The sequence below is a fragment of the Notolabrus celidotus genome, chromosome 3, assembly GCF_009762535.1.
Source record: "Notolabrus celidotus isolate fNotCel1 chromosome 3, fNotCel1.pri, whole genome shotgun sequence".
Classification (NCBI taxonomy): Eukaryota; Metazoa; Chordata; class Actinopteri; order Labriformes; family Labridae; genus Notolabrus; species Notolabrus celidotus.
In genome coordinates this window covers 38,412,398-38,432,045 of record NC_048274.1, presented here as the reverse complement: position 1 = coordinate 38,432,045, position 19,648 = coordinate 38,412,398, and the positions used below count along the sequence as shown (strand labels likewise).

At 41.1% G+C, this 19,648-nt stretch overlaps 1 protein-coding gene across 2 annotated transcripts in view; it reads right to left on the bottom strand.

Moving 5' to 3' along the window:
- Positions 1–18,135, bottom strand: part of ano1a (anoctamin 1, calcium activated chloride channel a) — an 87,501-nt gene extending 69,366 nt beyond the window's left edge. Inside the window, exons 1-2 of one of the 2 annotated variants that reach the window (XM_034681038.1) lie at positions 17,692–18,135; positions 10,034–10,188 (exon numbers count right to left, since the gene is read on the bottom strand). In XM_034681038.1, the coding sequence (XP_034536929.1) occupies positions 10,034–10,188; positions 17,692–17,761 (225 nt within the window). In that variant the 5' untranslated portion in view covers positions 17,762–18,135. The remainder of the gene's footprint in view (positions 1–10,033; positions 10,189–17,691) is intronic. The other variant, XM_034681037.1, reaches the window with a different exon arrangement.
- Between the last annotated feature and the right edge of the window lie 1,513 nt (positions 18,136–19,648).

Sequence of the window (19,648 nt, the reverse complement as noted above, 5' to 3'; positions counted from 1 at the left end):
ATCTTATTCTTATGATTACAGCTGAGTGTTTTGTTCTGTCATATTTATAGGCTGGCTAACCCCTGAGTGTGTGTTTGAGAGTCTGTGTGTGCGTGTGTGTGTGTGTGTGTGTGTGTGTGTGTGTGTGTGTGTGTGTGTGTGTGTGCGTGTGTGTGTGTGTGTGTGTGTGTGAGTGTGTGTGTGTGTGTGTGTGTGTGTGTGTGTGTGTGTGTGTGAGAGAGTGCACGTGTGTGTGTGTGAGAGTGCGCGTCTGTGTGTGTCTGTGTGTGTCAGTGTGTGCTGGCTGAGGTTAAAGTTGCACACTTCTTCAGGCCATCTGAGCAAACCATGACACACACACAGGTCAAACACACACAGATCTCTAGTTGACCCTGGCTGGCTGTTTATTTCAGAGTACGGACTCGAGCAGATAACTCTTTGCTTTGATTACATTCTGCGACAATTTATGAAGCTTCTGGGAATTATTGTAATTGTTGCAAAGGAAAGCAGGAAAAAGGAAAAACAGAGTACTAACAAATTTAGGTTTTTAAAAACACATGCATCTAAAAATGTAACTTGTTGTCTACAGTTGAAACTTGAAGGACAAAAGCCAAACAAAACTAAAGTAAAACAATAAAACGATGCATCAGAGCCCTGTCCTTCAGAAGGCTGCTCTTGCTGGAGTGCGTGGGTTACTTATCTCGTCCAAGCTTTTAGCATGAAAAAATAATAACAATAAAAGGCTTTTATTATTTTTCTACCAAAGTGCATTTTTTTTCCCCCCTCCGTAAATTAATGTGTTCCACAGAGAGCATCTCTGTCACGTCTTGTTTGGACTCCCACACACTCCTGACTCTTTTCTCCTTGTAATAAGCTCCTGAACACAACAGGCTCTTTAAACATGAGAGCATGCACAATTAACAGAATTCATTTCTGCTGCCCGCTGGTAAACTGTTAAAAACATTAAACTTTCCAATTCACTAGTAAACTATTCAAATGATGATGATTACTCTGTTGTGAGTTGATGTTTAGTTTTTGTTATTTCCTTGATTCTTGCAATGGTTTCTCCCTGTGTGTAAGTCATCCATGTCTCTTGTTGTATTTTCCTGTTTTTCTTTGGCTGTTTTTGAAACCGCCTACTAGACTAGCAGTACGTACTGATTTGGCCAAAATTTAGTATGTAGTATGTGAAAAAGAAGAAAATCTGCAGTATGCCAAAACTCCCCGGATGTCTACTGATTCAGGAACATTTCACAGTATGCATCGGACCAGTCTGCCTCGCCTACTGTTTCCCACAATGCAAAGCGCTCGATCCGTTTTTTCTTTTTTCTTCTTTTTTTGACGGAGGGAATTCCATTTTTATGTGCTGTGAAAATTATTAAATTCCATATAAATCACTTCTTTAACTTTTTAAATTCTAAGTGATGCTAAAGAAGCAGTTTCTCTATTAGCTTGGGCGTTGTTTACTTCCACTTCCCAAAACATGGAAATCCAGTGACGCCTGGCTCAGCATACTACAGAACACATCCAAAAGAACAGTCAGACATCAGACTAAATTCAAACTAAGTATGTAGCAGGCCGTTTCAAAAAAGCAGCCAAAGTCTTTGGCTGTTTCCGAAATCGCCTACTATACTAGCGGTACGTAGTGATATGTCCAAAATTCAGTATGTAGTAAGTAGTATGTGAACAAGAGCAAAATCTGCAGTATGCCAAAACTCCCCGGATGTCTACTGATACGGGAAAATGTCTCAGTATGCATCGGACCAGTCTGCCTCGCGTACTGTTTCCCATAATGCACAGCGCTCGTTCTGCTTTTTCTTTTTCCTCATTTTTTGACGGGAGGAAATCCGTTTTTGGGTGCTGTGAAAGTTATCAAATTACATAGAAACCACTTCCTAACTTTTTAAATCAGAAATGGATGCTAAATAAGCATTTTATTTATCGGCTTCGCCGTTGTTTACTTCCGCTTTCCGAAACCAGAAATCCAGCGAAGTCTGGCTCAGCATGCTGCATGACAGATCGAACAGAACAGTCATACTACAGACTAAATTCAAACGCAGTATGTAGTAGGCAATACCTACTGCCTACTACATAAGTAAGTAGTATGTAGCAGGCCGTTTCGAAAACAGCCTCTGTGTTTCCCTTTTGATTACCCTCATTAGTTTCACCTTTTAAATGTTCCTCGTGTGTCTCACACAGGTACCGGCCAGAGGGCTTTCTGTTTTTATGCCCCTAGGCTGTGGAACTCTTTGCCTCTGGACATGAGAACGGCGAGCTCTCTGGGTGTTTTTAAAAGTAAACTTAAGACTTACCTTTTTAATCTAGCTTTTAATGTGAAGTAATTTATTTTAGCCCTGGACTGCATTATCAGTATCATTATTATTATTATTATTATTTTATTATTTTATTATCATTTTTATTATTTTTATCATTATTATCTAAACCATTGTTTAAACATGTATTTATTTATCTTATTTATTTATTGTGTTCACCTGATCTCGTTAACTCTACCTTATTTTTAACTTTTATTTCCACTCTTACTTATTTTATTAATTTTACTGTGTTGATTTTCTTTTCTTTTTTAAGTATTTCTTCTTTTTTCATGCCTTCTATAATTTTACCATTGCTGTTGTTTTCTCACTGTCTGTTACTCTGTGAAGCACTTTGGGCTACATGTTTCTATGTATGAAAGGTGCTATATAAATAAAGTTGAGTTGAGTTGAGTTCACCTGTGTCCTGTGTTCCTCACCTGTGTCATTTACTGTGTATCTAGTTCCTCTGTCTCCCCTGTCCTGTGTGGGATCATTGTACGTCTTTCTTGTGTTTACTATGTAAGTCTTATTACAATCAGAAACTATTTTAATCAACATTATATACGTCGTCTCAACTTTTTTAAATTTGGGGTTGTACTTTTAATACTTTTTGTTGTTCCATTTGTGATTATACTTAATTCAACTGACATGATTCGGTGCTAACGGCAGGATTACCACACCTGTTAGGCTGTTTAAAGGATGGCGGACATCGTGCTTATGCATTACCATTTAAGACGAAATATGCAAAGACATAATTTTACTTTGTAGGTCTTCTACTGAGCGCTCAGAAACACCACACGCATTTACCCGGTTCAAGATCTGAAGCCAAACCTTCCCTTTCTCCTTGTTTGTTATCTTTGAGGATTGACTTGCTGATAACAGCTGTTTGTTCATTCTATATTCTTCTAATCAAATGTCCATTTCTTCTTGATCTCCTCTCAGTCACATCGGTACCGCTCACCATGTTTATAATTGTTGTTTATTCGTAGTAGGCATGTATAATTTGAATTTGTTGGATCAGGATTTTCCAGGAGGTTCCCTGGATATTTGTCGTTTTGCACCAGCCTCACTTTCATGGCACAATTAGTTAATATGGCCAATTATTTGCAGTCGTGCATGCGGCTAACGCTACAGCCAAATGGGCCATTCCATAACAGTACATTAAGACTAATGGTCCCATTTGTGTAATACCTGGATGTGCATACGGGCCCAGGCTTCTAATGGAGTTGATTGACACCTGTTTGTCCCATCTATCAGAGGAACTAACTTCACAGTGGAGGATACACATCGCAGAAGCAAGATGGTGGTATTGAAACCTGGCCCCTTATTAATGTTTTCACAGTGACTGTGGTGTGCTGTAGCCATATATATGAGATACAACCTGAAAATCACTGTTGATGTGTGTGAATGTGTGATTTCCTGCTAAGGTTTGGTGTAAACATACACTTTTAATAAACATCTACAAAGGGAGGCTAGAAAAACGTTGACTTCTGAACCGGTTTGTGACTTCTTTCAACAATGCTTACAACAGGTCTGATTTTTTGGCTGTCCACCTTATCTGTGATCTATAAACAGAGTTTAATCAATCAAACATGCTACAGTGGTAAAATATTTCATGATTGGTTCGGCCTCGGTGCTTCTCAGACGCACCTGATAAAGTGACCACTGAGAGTTTCTGCAGAGTTTCACGAGAGTAATAAGGGAGCTGAAGACAGAGCAGCCCATGTGTGGGAATTTGACAGCATTGACAGCAGCTGATAACAAGCAGTGATGTTTACACAGTGATAGAGAGGCAATTACACAACAATACTGTGCATGTTCACTCAGACCGCCATCCATAAAAGACTCATAAACTCAGGCTGAACGCACTTCAATTACCTTCATGGCCGCAGATCAACACTGAATCACAAAGCTAATATTGACACAGTGCTGCACTGAAAAAGCTTTCTCCTTGTTACAGCCACCAACCCGGTGTGTGTGTGTGCGCGCGTGTGTGTGTGCGCGCGCATGTGTGTGTGTGTGTGTGTCTGTGTGTGTGTGTGTGTGTGCGTGTGTGTGTGTGTCTGTGTGTGTGAGGACATATCACAATGGGCTGCCGTATGTGTATCTCTGCCTCTGTGCTGTACACAGCCCCCAGCCTCATCCCCACTGTACACACACACACACACACACACACAATCATCATCTTCAGCCCTCTCTGAACAGGAAGTAGTCATAGCCGCAGAGGTCAGGGGTTGTTTCTCAGAGGGTGCATGAGGATGTGGTGCTGTGTGCATCATTCACCAATAGGAACTCTTTTCTCACCGAGCCACCGGGAAATGAGGTTCTCCTCTCCTCTGGGCTTCCACATGCACACAGCCACCCACACACACACACACACACACACACACACACACACACACACACACACACACACACACACACACACACACAAACATGCACGCACACACACACACATACATGCATATGATCACACAAACACACACAGGCACACACACACTGACACACATGTTTTGAGCCATAATAAGCTCAGTGCTGAGACAATCCAGCAGATTTGAAGTCAATAATGTTGTTCTGAGCAGCAGTGGGCTGCTGCAGCTGGAACACTCGGTCTTTGTATGCTGGTGCTTCAATTCACAGACAATTAATGCTTACTGTGGGATTTCAGTGACATGTTGGGACAAATGACACACTCTTTCTCCCAGGCTTAATCTTTCATCCTGCATTGTTGTGGCTGTGAGAATATGTAGTTACATAAAAGGATTAATCTTATTCATTTGCTTTGAAATTGGCCATGATTGCTTCAGGGCCTGCAGAGGTGTGTTACTGTAACCGCAGTCAGCCCGGAGACAGTCAGAATACAGGTTTCCTGTAATTAAAGCAAAGCATAGATTTTCTTATTCTTTTTAATCCCTGCAAATTAATGTTTTTTCTGTATGTTTATAAAATAAAATTCAAACAAATGAATACCTCTTAATCATTTAATAGTCTTGAAAAATATAGCTTTTTTTTTTTTTCAAAAACAAATAATTATGGTCACATGGTCCAGATATAGAAAAATATATTTGTTGTGTTTAAGAAAACTGATTATTTTTAATCTATATATTTCAGGGGAGCACAACAAGCTGTAAACAAAGGTGGCCGTGAAGTGTTCTCGGTCAAGGCAGATGGCTGTCTAACATGAGTCTGGTTCTGCTGGAGGTTTCTGCCTGTTAAAGGAAGTTTGTCCTCGCTGCTGTAACTAGCTAAATACTGTGAGGTGCAATGCTCATGGTGGATTAAGGTGGGGTCAGACTGAGTCTTATCCTGTCTTGGTGTTGGGTATCTGTTCATAATTTGACATAGAGTGGTCTAGGTCTGCTCTGTTTGTAAAAGAGTCTTGAGATAATGTTTTTGTGATTTGGCGCTATACAAATAAAGATTGATTGATTGATTGATTGATTGATTGATTGATTGATTGATTGATTGATTGATTGATTGATTGATGAAAACACGATGATATTAACTTCTAAAAGATAGGAATCTGCTGAGGCAGCTCCAGCAGATGTAGCATAACTAGAAGCAGATTTACATTAAATCAGTGTTTTTTCAGAGAGAACATTCAGAGTAGGAGTAAACATGTTTAGTCTACTGAACAACAGGTGTCACCCTTGCTAGTCAGCACCAGAATGACTAGTTAGTTAAACATGTTGTTAATATTAATATAATTATAGGCCTGAAATGCTGGTGATATATTTGTGTAGTGGCTGTAGCGTAGCCACCCGCCCTAGCTGAGGCTGTAGCTCTGATTAATGGCTGCTAACCTAATGCTGTAATGCTCTACTGACCGAATGTAAACAAGCACACATGACTGTTGACTTCTGCAGTTCAGTGCAGTGAGGTATGGCAGCATTTGGATCTAAAAAAATAGATGAAGTTGTATGTGGACTGCGTCTGGTTGGACATCAACCTGCAAGAAGAACCGCAGGCTTATGGTGCTAACTCTGCTAATGGTAGCCAGACTTGGCAAAACCAATTTGATGTTGTTCACCTGTGACCCTGTGTTTAATTGTGTTTAATAAATCACGCTCAGTTTGGACTGTTTGCTGATTGTTTTCTCCCTTTGGACTTGTCAACTTGATCAGCTTTATCATCTTATCAGCCTAAGGCAACATCATCAGCTGTCTCTCCATCAGCCCCCGTCTTCACACTTTGATCAGCTTAATCATTTCATCAGCTTTAGATGACATCACCAACACCTCCACCACCACCACCACCAGAATCTGAACTCCACAGGGGGGTAGACTTTGCTGCAGACATCCAGTGATCACCCTTTCTCCCAGTAGAGTTTGAGTGCCAAATACTCTCTGACGGTGATTAAGACCACATCACCTATTTAATATAAACATTCATCTTATCTCAGTCACTTATTCCTGCAGATTGAAGAGAAAATGGTGAACCGGCGACAGACATTCTGATCTTAGATGTGTAATAGTCCACCACTGTCAACTCTGTTTGAAACTCACATCAGTGAAATTTGACTGCTGCTGCTGTACAGAGCAGACATTGTAAGTGTAATCTATCAATGCCTGATATCTTATAACCTGTAACACCAGCCACTGTGGCAGGCCTGATTGGAAAAGCAAAGAAAAAGTGTCCTCAGGCCTGGATACAGCTGGAGACGAGTGAGAAGCTGTCACTTTGAAATATTCACTTTATGATGCCGGAGGACGAGATGAAGCGATGTTCACTGTGCCGAAGCAGAAGAACATTTGGGAACTGATATGTTCTATGAGCTGAACTCCAGCAGGATAATTGGCGCCTCACAGCAGTATAAAAAAAAGAAAAACAATTATGCAAATGAGCTGGTAAAGCATATTTCATAGGCACAGAAACTGGCCCGAGCTTTTCTGTGAGGTCTGACTCAGATCTCAAAAACTATTTAGTCCTAATTATAAGATATTCTCTCAGCATGTCATCCCATTATCACAGTTATCTGTTAAATTAAAAGAGATAATTCACATGATGACAGCGAGATATTCTTAATAATCTCAAAAGAGAGTAATCCCGTTTTTGTTCCGTTCTTTTGCAGCTTTCTTTTGTGTTTGTAGAGCTGACATTACTATTTAAATGGACCATAAAGGTAATACATATTGTATCCTGATGGAAACACAGTTGAATATTCATCACTGTTGTTTGCTTTATTCTGTGTTGATCATTGCAGAAACCAACAGTGAGGTTCTAAACTGTTACTCTGCTTTTATTTAGATGATACATTTAGACTACTCTCCTGTACAATTTATAGTTATTGAGTTGTTGTCATAATAAAAACCCTTCCTTTTAAATATAGTCGCTGAGCTTGAAACATAATATCCTTCAGCTCAGGTGGTACTTAAAGTGTTGCTCTCTTCTCAGTCTATTCACTGCTGCTGGAGCTCACTATTCAAGAGCTGCGCTGTGTTTTAGCCGTTCAAGGACGTTCCTTATTCCTCTGACTGTAATGACATGTATAAGTGCAGTAGTGTATAAACTTAGAGAGGTATAAGACTAAATACACTTAGACATATGATTATTAGTTATTTGTGCTCTAGATTTCTTTAGATAGTTTAAATAGCTCAATCTGTGTATGAGCAATAATCCCATAAAACAGCCATCTAAAGGATTTAGCCTGTACCTTATTGTTTTTCTGACTTTGCATCACTTTTTAAAACACAATAATGCTCCTCTTAACGGTAAACAATGTGGATTCAAATATACAAATACTGTAGATGAAGTCATTTGTTTTTTATTGTTGCCATATTGCTGTGTCAGCAGGTAAACAGATTGTGCATAAATGCTCTATCAGCACTACTGACCGTGTATACAAGATTTTAATAAAGGCATTTCCCTCAAAGACTCATAATGTTCATTAAAAATCCTCTTGGCCATCTCCTTGGATACTGCTGATAAAAAAAGGTAAATGGTCCAAAAACTGCAGATGATGTTTTATGTAAAACATTAACCGACAAATTAGATATAAGAGTTAAACTCTTACAGAGGGAACTTCAGCTATGGGACCTAGACTGTATGATACATGGATGTTCTCTGTAACATCACCTGCTGGTTTCTTCTCCATCAACCAATATTGAAAAAACTAACAATCAAACAAATCCCCCTCTCACAGTTGTTATCAGTACAGAAATGAGCTACTGAGATTAAAATTGTCTTACAGTACCAGGCTGTAAACATGTTTCATTCTGCTGTAAAAATGGTGTTTCCTTGGCTTTTGGAGTCAGCCTCAATTAGACGGTTAAGGATCTACAGTTTTGAACACTTCAGCTTCATTTTTCAACACCAGTTTGCCACTTGATCTAGATCAACCTTTGGGGACCCATGGATCAAAGCTAGCACCTGTTTGCCTTTTTGCATTTACTTAGAAAACCTGGCTGAACGTGCTTCTCAACCAGAAGTTCCAGGAAATGTGAGTTCCAGGAACTACTCTTCAAGGAACAAAAGGGTTCCTGTAGCCCAGGTCCCCAGGTTTCCAGGTCCCCAAGTCCCGTGACAATTAAGCAAATCAAGCCAGTGACGTATGGAGAAGCAACAAAAGTTGTGGCACTACGGCACCAGACCGGTGAGAAAGAGACTAAGGCCATACGAACAACCAACACGTTCAGCTTAAGGTCACCAGTTAACAGGGTCACTCTTAATACTGTAACACCGGGAGCTAACAGAGATGCATTCCCACTATCAGGCTTAGAGAACACAAAGTTAAGTAGTCATTAAATCAAGTGTGTTTAATGTAATGGTGGACGGCGGGTAAGACAAAAACACTATGGCTACTCTTCCAATCAGAAACATTCAGCATTGCAGGTCCTGCCCCCCAACGTTCCTGGTCCTTTGGAAAGTCCTACCCCACAAATAGGGGCTTTTCAGGTGGAGATTAAAGCTGCTGTTGGTAGGAATGGTGTAAAAAAAAAGTACTTTTTTCTGCTGGGTTTGGAGCAAAGTCATAATACCCATCGGTACTCATCGGTAAAGGAAGTAATTTGAGACTATTGCAAAATCTCTGTGTTTTCCAATTCCTTTGTATCAAGCAATGTTATTATTTCCCTCATTCCCGTTATGACGGACCAATCACAGCTAATCTCCAATCCTCTGTCCTACGTCCTCAGATTGGTTCTGAGTCTGGCACGATCGTGACTGCACACACCGATCTGTGTTGGGGGGCTAAGAGGAAATCTGGTTGGGAGGGATAGTGTTGACTTTCGAAGTTCCTCTCTCTGAACAGATGTTTACTCTGTGACTACCAACAGCAGCTTTAACGACCCAATAACTACATTTAGACTCTGGGTTCTTCAAAAGGTCCCTGGTTCTTGGATAAAGTTCTAACAGTTGAAAAGCACCTTTAGTTGTGCAGTTTATGTTTACAAAATATGTTTTATCTTGGCAGCAAACACTAGTGTGTAACAGTCTGAGCATCACCACATACTCAGAGCCTGGGAAAAGCTACCTTAAATCAACCTCCACAAACAGCAGATGCTTGCACAGCTTCTCTCTCAAAGGGGCATAAATGTGCTTGTAGTGACTGTCAAAGCAACTGACACTGGGCATCTATCCAGGACTACACTGAGCACTAACAATCTGTTTTTATCCCTATGTCACACAACAACTCCACACATCCAGCCCTGACTGCTCCCCCTGTTAATTAGTCATTTCACTGATCAGTGGTTCCTTCTTGAGACAAACATGTATGAAATGATAACATGGATGTTTGGTCTTACTATGGACACACTGCTCCCATCCTTTGTGTTGGCAAAGTCTCCATCCAGGTTCTTCTCCTCTCCAGGGACAGGCAGGTAGTGGTCATTTCTCCTCATTATGCTGGGCTCCTCCTGCTGCGGGCTGCCCGAGTGCTCACAAGCCAGGGGAGGAGAACCTGAGAGAGGAGCAGACGTGAATCAGACATCATGTGTGTTAAAACAGCATGTTTAGGAATGTTTCATACAATTCCTGTTTCTACATGACTCTTTTTAAATGGAAGTATTACAGCTGTTAAGTGAGGAGGATTCCTGTGAGATACGAAACAAGATACAAACAAGTTTTCTTTCAGTCATGTGCAGAGGAAGTTGAATTCCACAGAAGATCCACACTGATGTTCCTCTTACAGATATTTTTCTAAATAAAACAGCAAATTTCTTGAAAAGAGAAGAAAAAATATGATTATAAGTTCATATTCTCCTGCAGGAGACATTTCAACCAGATTGCCTTCATCTGAATTTGAAAAGAAAACCAGCAGTCATTAGCTGATAATGATCTGAATCCAACAAATAAACACCTGTTTAAGAATAAAGGTTCAGCAGCATCATCAGTGAGTGTGCAGTTTAATGTGTCTCACCTGGTTGGCTACACAGTTTTGTCTTAGAACCATAAAAAAACAGCCTCTCTGTCCAAAGAGAAAAACATTGAAGTATATATTAACTTATATCTATGAATCTGTTATGTACACACAAGTTTTCCAACTCACTGTATGTGAAAAACTGCATCACAGAGAGTGCCAAACAATCACACCACAGACACACCTCATTGGCACCAAATCCACTCTATCCAAATCCAATAGTTTCTCACTCACCATTGATAACTCCTCCGTCTCACCCTCCCCCCAGGTTAAGAGTCTGGGTGTCATCCTTGACAGCACATTATCCTTTCAATCACACATCAATAACATCACCCGGACTGCCTACTTCCATCTTCGTAACATCAATCGTCTCCGCCCCTCCCTCACCCCCCACACTGCCGCCATCCTTGTCCACAGCCTTGTCACTTCCCGTCTGGACTACTGCAACTCTCTCCTCTTCGGCCTCCCTCACAAATCCCTCCATAAACTCCAACTGGTCCAGAATTCAGCTGCCCGTATCATTGCCCGAACCCCCTCCATCCACCACATCACTCCTGTCCTCCAACAGCTCCACTGGCTCCCTGTTCAGTTCAGTATTCAGTTCAAAGTCCTTCTGTTGACATTCAAGACCATCCGCAACCTCGCCCCCCCATATCTGTCCGACCTCCTCCATGTTCCCACTCCCTCCCGCTCCCTCAGATCCTCTTCCTCCATACACCTGTCTGTCCCCTCCGCCCGTCTCACCACTATGGGGAGCCGAGCATTCAGCCGCTCTGCTCCCCGTCTCTGGAACTCATTGCCACCTCAACTCAGAAACACAGATTCTTTCCCCCCATTTCAAATCACAACTCAAAACACATCTGTTCAAAACCGCTTACTCCGTCTGACTCCAATTGCTCTGTCATTTTGTTATTGTTTCTATTTTTTTCTTACCCCTTGTTAGTTTATATTGTTTTCATTTCTGACTCTGATTTTGTTTCCTTTAATGTGAATTCGTGTATGTACATATTTCTATCTGTGCTGTGTCCTTGAGTGCCGAGAAAGGCGCCTTTAAATAAAATGTATTATTATTATTATTAGATGAAATAAAGCCACACTTAATGTGGCTCCAAACACAAAATGACTTTGCTTCTGCTTTCTGGACAACAACCTTTCGTAACGCCGCAAATTTCAAGTGAAAGTAATGTGATATTTAGAGATGCACCAACATATTAGCTGTAGAGTGTTGGTGTTGGCTGACATCGGCCCTTTTTGACAGCTATCAGTCTACGTGCATTTATTTTGTCAAACTTTTTTAAATCATAAAAGTTTTCCCCATTTACAAGAAGGTGGAGATACAATAAAACCAAACCCACGATAACCAAAGTGCTCAGTGAAAACCACCACACATTGAGATTAGGGTTGCACACCCTCTGCGACCCAAGCTTCAGTAATGATTGTGGACACTAAGGGTTGCTTAATCATTAATATCACCCCACGGATTTTCTTTTTGGCATCATGGTGAGATGGTCCCTCTCCATCTAAGTGTTTTAGGTCTCTCTCTCCTTCTCTCTCCCTGTCCCTTTGTATATCCTTATGTAATCTTTCTTTCACTTTCTCTTATTTTTTATTTTTTTTTTTTGTCCCACCTAGGTGTGCACGCCCTCTTTTACAGAACATGATATTAGCTGCCAATAAAAGATAGGCCAGAGTTCTAAGAGGGATGGTGATGGTTGCATGCACACAGTCACAAGCACAGAAGAAAAAGGTTTTCTTTCTTTTCTTTTGCTGCAAGAATAAATTGCATGAATATTTGACAGTTTGTGACAAACATGACACAAACCAGAGATATATATGCAGACAAGAGGAGAGAGGAAAGAAAAAGAAATAGAAAGAAGAAAAGAAAAAGAAAAGAGAGAAAAAATAAAAGAAAGAAAAAAAGAACAAAAAAAAAAAAAAAAAAAAAAAAAAAAAGAGATTAGGGTTGCACCGAAAATTGGCCCAAAAGTGCATTTTATGGCCGAAAGATTTTTATCACCGAAACAACACGGCCAAAACAGAATGTTGTGATGACGCAAACAAAAACCGAGGCCAGTACACGCATGTCTAGATAAGGGCCAACATGTGATACATGAATATCAACATGTGGAGCAGGCTCATGATCTCCGCGGACATACAGTCATAAAAGTGAAGGCTCAGACTTCAACAAGGGAACTGAACAGAAACATATTTCAGACTCAGTGTCCAGTTTTCTGTCTACTCGTTCTTATTGAGGAAAATAAGCATGTGAACGTGGTCAGGTGTCAGTCGGGAGCACAACCGGTTCATTATCAGTCTGGCGGCAGGAAAAAAAAAGCGCTCATGGAGACCTGTCACTCAGCCGCAGCCATCAGCTAAGCGTCTCTGCTGTGAGCAACACCTTCAGTCAGCTGATTCACATGAAACATGCTTTAAACTTCAAACACCTCCCTGATAGCTGAACCAAATATGAGACCACATGATGTTTGTTCCACGTGGGAGAAAATCCAAACATAAAAATTTGTTCTAGTAAGTTCTCAAAACTCAATTAATTGATAGTTGATTAATTGTTGACATCCCTAGTACACAGTCATAGCCATAAATGCAATGATACTAGTTATTGGTATAATCATTTCTTTTGGTTTTTGGTTTTTGGTTTTTGGTTTTTGGTTTTCAGCCTTGGTTTCGGCAAAGAATTTTCATTTCTGTGCATCCCTAATTGAGATGAAGTGATCAGAGAAAATCAACTAGAATTGTCCAGGAGTTAAAGAGTGTCCATCTTCAGAGTCTGCTGTAAATAATGCCACATGTTCGGAGCACAAAAACGAGAGGCTGATTTTTCAAGAGTGAACCTGTGGTGCTTGAAGCATTAGACGGTTGGAAGAAGGAGTTTGACAGAGTCCAGCAATCCAGCTCAGCATAGAGAGGGCTGAACTCCCATTAAGTGATTTATAGATAAAAAGATACAATTCAACTGTAACATAACCGTATAATCATTTCTAAAAACAAGGTTTGTTCGGCTGTGTAAGTGCTCAAATCGACTTCCTACTGAGTGTGTGCTTATAGAGAGACTTTTGAAGCTCTGAATTTTCAAAAAGGAGTTGTTCTGTGTGAAGGATGGCTGATTTAAAGGTTGTCTTGTATATTTGTTCTCACTTAAAGATAGTGTAATGAATGCCCGACTGACTACTACAGTGTTTCACTAATGTGTTTATAATGAAGATTATTACTATCCGTGCAGCCCTAGTGATGTTGTGCTGCCGCAGTATTAAAAAGAAGGTTGTGTTTGATAGCTCTGTAATCTTTTTCTCATCTTAAACAAAGTCCGATGTGAAGACATCAAGTCGTTTCTTCAACCATTGTGTTAATTCTTTGGAAAGCCAATTCAAGGGAAGTGCAAACAACATCCTCTCAAGTACTCATGGGAAATGTAGCCTTCTTTTTCACCTCATTCCAGGGAATTTGACACTGAATCACTGGAGTCAATATCAACCCCTTACATCCTGGTTAGACGACCAACGCCGTGCTCAGACAGGCCAGGGTTGAGATGAAGCATGAAGGGACAGAACAGACTTGTTCAATGTTTGCCTGCTGAAATACCTAAAGTTAACTTAAAGGAACTTGCCTGGTGTGGCAGGTTTGTGTTTGTACGACGTATCAGCGTCCTTGCCCTGCATAACTCATCCAAACCAGGATTCACCTTAATGAGTGTTGTGTTTCTATTTGTACATCGTTCGTACATTAATAAAACCCGCTGGGCGGCAGGTTTACGACTCCCTCAGAAAGCTTCTTGATACACCCACATAAGTCCTCCACTGTTTCACTAAATCTCTATTTAGAATGCATATGTTTTAAGAACGGTACAATTATATAATCCAGATATATTTGGTGCTTTATTATGTGTAGTCACAGGTATTTGAAGGCAACACAACTCTGCCCAGGGCTTGAGATCTGCCAAACATTCTGGCAGCGAGCCTAGACAGGCGGCACCCAGCATGGGACTTGGATTTACTTTCACAATATGAGATGTTTTCACTGTAAATCAACATTTATCACCAGCAGTGGTCCATCTGTCTGATATTTAGTTATGTGTACAAAATGCTGTCATTCCATTATCTACATCCTCCTCAATTTGCAAAGCAAGTTTGTTTGCATGGTTAAGAACAGGAGAAGATGTGTCTTATATCATGCATTGATCAGCATCTCTGATCTTCCAGCAGAAAACAGACACATTCATTGAGGACATCTTATCTCTATGCAAAGACTGGAGCACTCATTTGCTTGTTGCTTTGAATGTTTGGGAATACTGTTTGACGAGCAGAGATCTCAACACCTCCTCAAACCTTTAAATGAGCATGGTGTCTCTGAATGTTTAACCTCAGGACACCCATCCAATTGAGTTCGCCCTGAAGTTTCATAAAGGGAAAAGGATTCAACAGGATGTTCTAGCTTCCACTGGCGGTGATGAAAACAGTGTGCGCACACAGCTTGTATGGCCAGACTGAACATATTAAACACACATATGCAACAATAAATGGGGTTCCCTTGTGCCACAGCAGAGAGGAGAGTACAGTGTTTCAGCCTTCTGTAGGAGGACGGCCACAAATCATCTGAGTGACATTTGTAGAGTTCACAGCGGGTGAATTAGACTGACGAGGTCACAGGAAAGTCCGGGGTTAGACATGTTTACTTATTTTTTTTCTGTAATGTGATCATACCGAAGCATTCAAACGTTATCACTCAACTATCAGTGAAACCTCTTTGTGGATGAGTTAACACATGTATGATAAAGCCTCAGGCCTCATGGTTGAAGCTCTTGTTCTTGCAGATGGTTAGTGTTACAAACTAGGTGTCAGGTTGACAACCCCTTAAGTAAAACAAAAAATAAAAGTGTCCATCACCCAGCAATGATTGGTTCTCTGGAAACGGTAAGTGGAAGAGGTTTACTGCTGTCATTGTGAGTAAAAAGTTAGAATAGCCCAACATACAGGAAAAAAGATGGCTAAAGGCAACCACTGTTTACACAAGTGTAAATCAAAGAAAAGAAAGAAACCTGTCAAATAGCTCATCCACAGTAACTGCCAGAGCCACTGGCAGTGGAAAGAAGATGACTCTATTCTATTATTTTCATTTCAGGTACGCCGTTAAATTTAAGGAAATTCAAATAGACGACAACTGCAGGAGATTAATCATCTGACTTTTAGGTGAGGTTACGCCTTCATCAGCACAGTAGAACCCTGGGAGGAGGAATATCATGCCTCGTAAACACACAGAATGACTGATGAACATTTAAGGTGTGAGCTTTCTGTCTTGGAAAATCCCAGCTTTGTTTTTTCCTCATCAAGGTAAAGGGCGAGCCAATAATAGTGAGTTGTAGTCTATGTGCAGGAGGGAAAACTTTGTCCACCGCCAAGACGAGTGTTTCTAATCTCACGAAGCACCAAACCAAACGACACGCTGCTAGTGGGCTAGCTGTCAGAGGCCAGCTCTGCAAACACTGTTGAAGCTGGTGCAGCTGATTGTAAATCCATGCAAGCTCCACAATCTGTAAATTAGGAAGGACTAAGCTGACTGTAAGGTAAAGCATAAATGGTTACACACATCTGAGGTGAAATACCGTTGAGATGAGAGGCAGGGTGCATCAATAAGAGGACTGAAGCAAAAAGAATTAACGCTATAGTTATGTTGCAGTAACTGAGGGAGTCGTTCAGTGACTTTCTTACAGTAAATGTGACTGTGGAAGATCACAGATATGGACCAAAGTTGCAGAACCACCACCACCTCAAGCAGGCAGCGTAACCAACAGCTCAAGATGGATCAGCAAAACACAACAAAGAGGAATCCTTTGGAAAACGGCAGAACATTTTGAGGACAGATTGTGTGATTTGGTGAAAAACTCTAAACATATGAAGCCGTCTTGCCCGGGCACAGGATTAGACAACTACAAGAAAACAGATGGGAGGAGATGGACAGCAGCTGAATGTCAGTTTGATGGAAGTGGAGGAGGAGTTGAGGTCTGGAGTGAATAAGGTAGCTCATGGGTGGTGATGGCTTTATCGTTTAAAATGTGCGATGTGCCTTAAGTTGTGCTGTTCTCTCACTGTTGATGTTTTGCACCTGCCACTGGAGGCTAGTGTTTCAGAGCCCAATGAAGGACTGATAGGAGATCAATTATCATGTAAAGACACTTTTAAAGCTGCCAAAATACAAATTTTTATTTGTCTTATTTTACTTCTGACTGACAGGAAAGCTTGACAATTAAAGAAAGTTCATTAGTCACCTGAAGGTTGTCTTGCATATCCTTCAAAAAATTTACAGCTCCATACAATACTCTCCACAAGATTCTTTCATAGTTTGATGAATTCATTAATTAACTTGATTAATTCCAGTTTCTTCGCAGGGGACATATGACAGTTAACTTTTTCTCGATTTCTTATTCTCTTCATGTTCTGCTGCACCCTAGATTGGCTGATTATTTTTTTTGCTTGACATCATACATGTCAAACTGTAATCCACCTGCTCCTCTCACATATCAGTCACAGCTGAAACTTTGCATCTCCCAACAACTCATACTGAACCATGTGACTATCATATGAACTCGCACTTCATGGTAATGCATAAACTGTTTCCAGTAAGTATTGGGAGGACAGCAGAACTGAGTCTGAACGCAGCAAATGAAATGACTTAATGTACAAAATGCCCACGAGGCCACGTTGAACCCAGCACAGTAAAAGTGAAGCAGCTATTGGTTATTAGAGCTTCCTTTGGATCTCTTCAACTATGATGTTGGGATGTGTTACAATAATACAAGAAAAGACCAACATTTGTCACCTGTCGGAATCTATATTACACTTCACACACCTGGTGCTGCAACAGTTCGCACATGTGCGTTAAATCCAATCCACCTTACACAACCAGGGGATGTTAAATAAATTAATCTGAGCATCAGTCTACGTCCAAGTGAGCACGAACAAACCATCATCACCACCACCATCACATTCCTGTGGTTCCTCCAACATTCTAAAGGCAGGGATAAAGGGCTCTTACCGGGCTTCTCCGCGCTATCGTGCTGCGTTAAGCTCCGGACCGGCTCCTCTCCATCAACTTGAAGCTCCATTAGGTTTAAAAGGGCGCACGGGGTTCCTCCACAGACACCTAACAGATCTACAGTGCAGGCGCTCTCTGCAACAGCATCTATCCCTCCGCGTGCTCAGTGGCTTCACAGCCGCCTGCGCTGTTGCATGGAAACGCTGGATGAAGAGCTACCACTTATTCATTCCTCAGAGAGCTGAAAATTCCGGATTTATCCAAAGAATGTTTGTCCAACTGAAGCTACTGAGAATATTTCTCTCGGGTTATCATATAAAATATGTCAGCTCTGAATAAATGCTACCAACGAGACATTATCTGTCAGAATGAGAATATTCTGTGCTAAACGCGTCTCCTCCGTGTGTGAGGACGCTCTCTGTCCAAACGAGATTACCCACTCACACACAGCAGAGTGATAACGCGCAGGGAAGCTCAGTGAAAATCGTGCCAAAACGGTCTAGAAATATGCTGCATTCAATTCCAGGAGGAAAGCACATAATTGTGGATTCTTCGCCTCACAACAGGTTTCTGGTGATAAATAAAAAGCAAACAATGTGTTTTTCAACACTGTTACACACCTGTAACACTCCAAAGCAATAATGTCGGCATGTGACTTACTTAGTACTTTTACTGGCATCACAGATGTTTAGCCTGATGCTCGTATTATGGCATAGACATATTACATCTGCAAAAACGGACCGTCATAAAGCATTTCTGACATCCAAACCATTGCAATGATACATGACTGCTATCTGTATCATAGAAAATAGATTTAACCCTGGAGGCAAAAGCATCTGATCTGAACAAAGATGAAACAGCCACAAGTTCAATGTTTCCAGAGTCCTGCAGTATACACCGTTTTTTTGTTTGTTTGTTTGTTTGTTTGTTTGTTTTCTTTAAACACCACGTCCTTATTTTGCTATATTCTAAGAAAGGCAGAACAATTGTGTCAGTTCTGGCTTTTCTCTTTAAACATGTTTTGTTATGCAGACTTCTTCCCTCCAGATGGTTTAGAGATCTAAAATTGTTCTTTAAAGTGGGATATCTACCTGTGTTTGATGATTTTGATGATTTCAAAAGAAGAGTGTTTAAATGCGGAGTGCTTTTTCTCTAACAATAAACAACTGGCCTTGCAATACCCAGATCATCACACCGACATAATGCTATGAAATGACGCTGATGAGAGGGGGCATTAGGGGGACATAGTTTCCAGTAGCTTTAATTAACTTGTAGGCTTTGTTATTTCCTATGGGACTTGAATGCAGCACTGTTCTCCAGCTCGAGCATCACTGCGCCAGCTGGTGCCGCCCACTCGCACTGGGGTCTTCCAGTAGGCGCGAGGTGATCAGAGCGCACGAGCGAATGTTGTAGTGGTCTCGCGTAAAGACGGACAGTATCACAGAAACCAACACAGGGGGGGACCAGCAGGGACACCCACCGAAACAACATTTGTTCGACATTACACAAAACAAGCAACAAAAAAATCACAACTACGAAGCTCTGTTTTCAGGTTTAGTGTCTTTGGTTCACAGATGTCATGGACTAAACAGCAACAATGTCCTCTATATCTCCAGTAACGTTTGAGAACACGGATAAAGGGAAATGTCTCCTCAGTAATCGGTGCTCTATTCCCCTTTTCCTCCTCAGCTATCTGATACACCGCCTGCACGCTGTCAGCTTGGACGCGCTCTGTGCACAGAGAGTCCCGGAGCTCACAGGGAAACACATTTGGAGCACTAACCAGCTTTCCTTTTGGACAACGGAGGTTGCAGGTGCCACACAACACAAGAGAAGTATCAGTTACAATGATTCTCAGACATGATTCACAGGTTATTAAATGAGCAGTCATCACTAGACAAAACCAACAGTCGGGGAAGCCTCCTCGTTCAAAAATGCGCCTCAGGACACGCGTCAG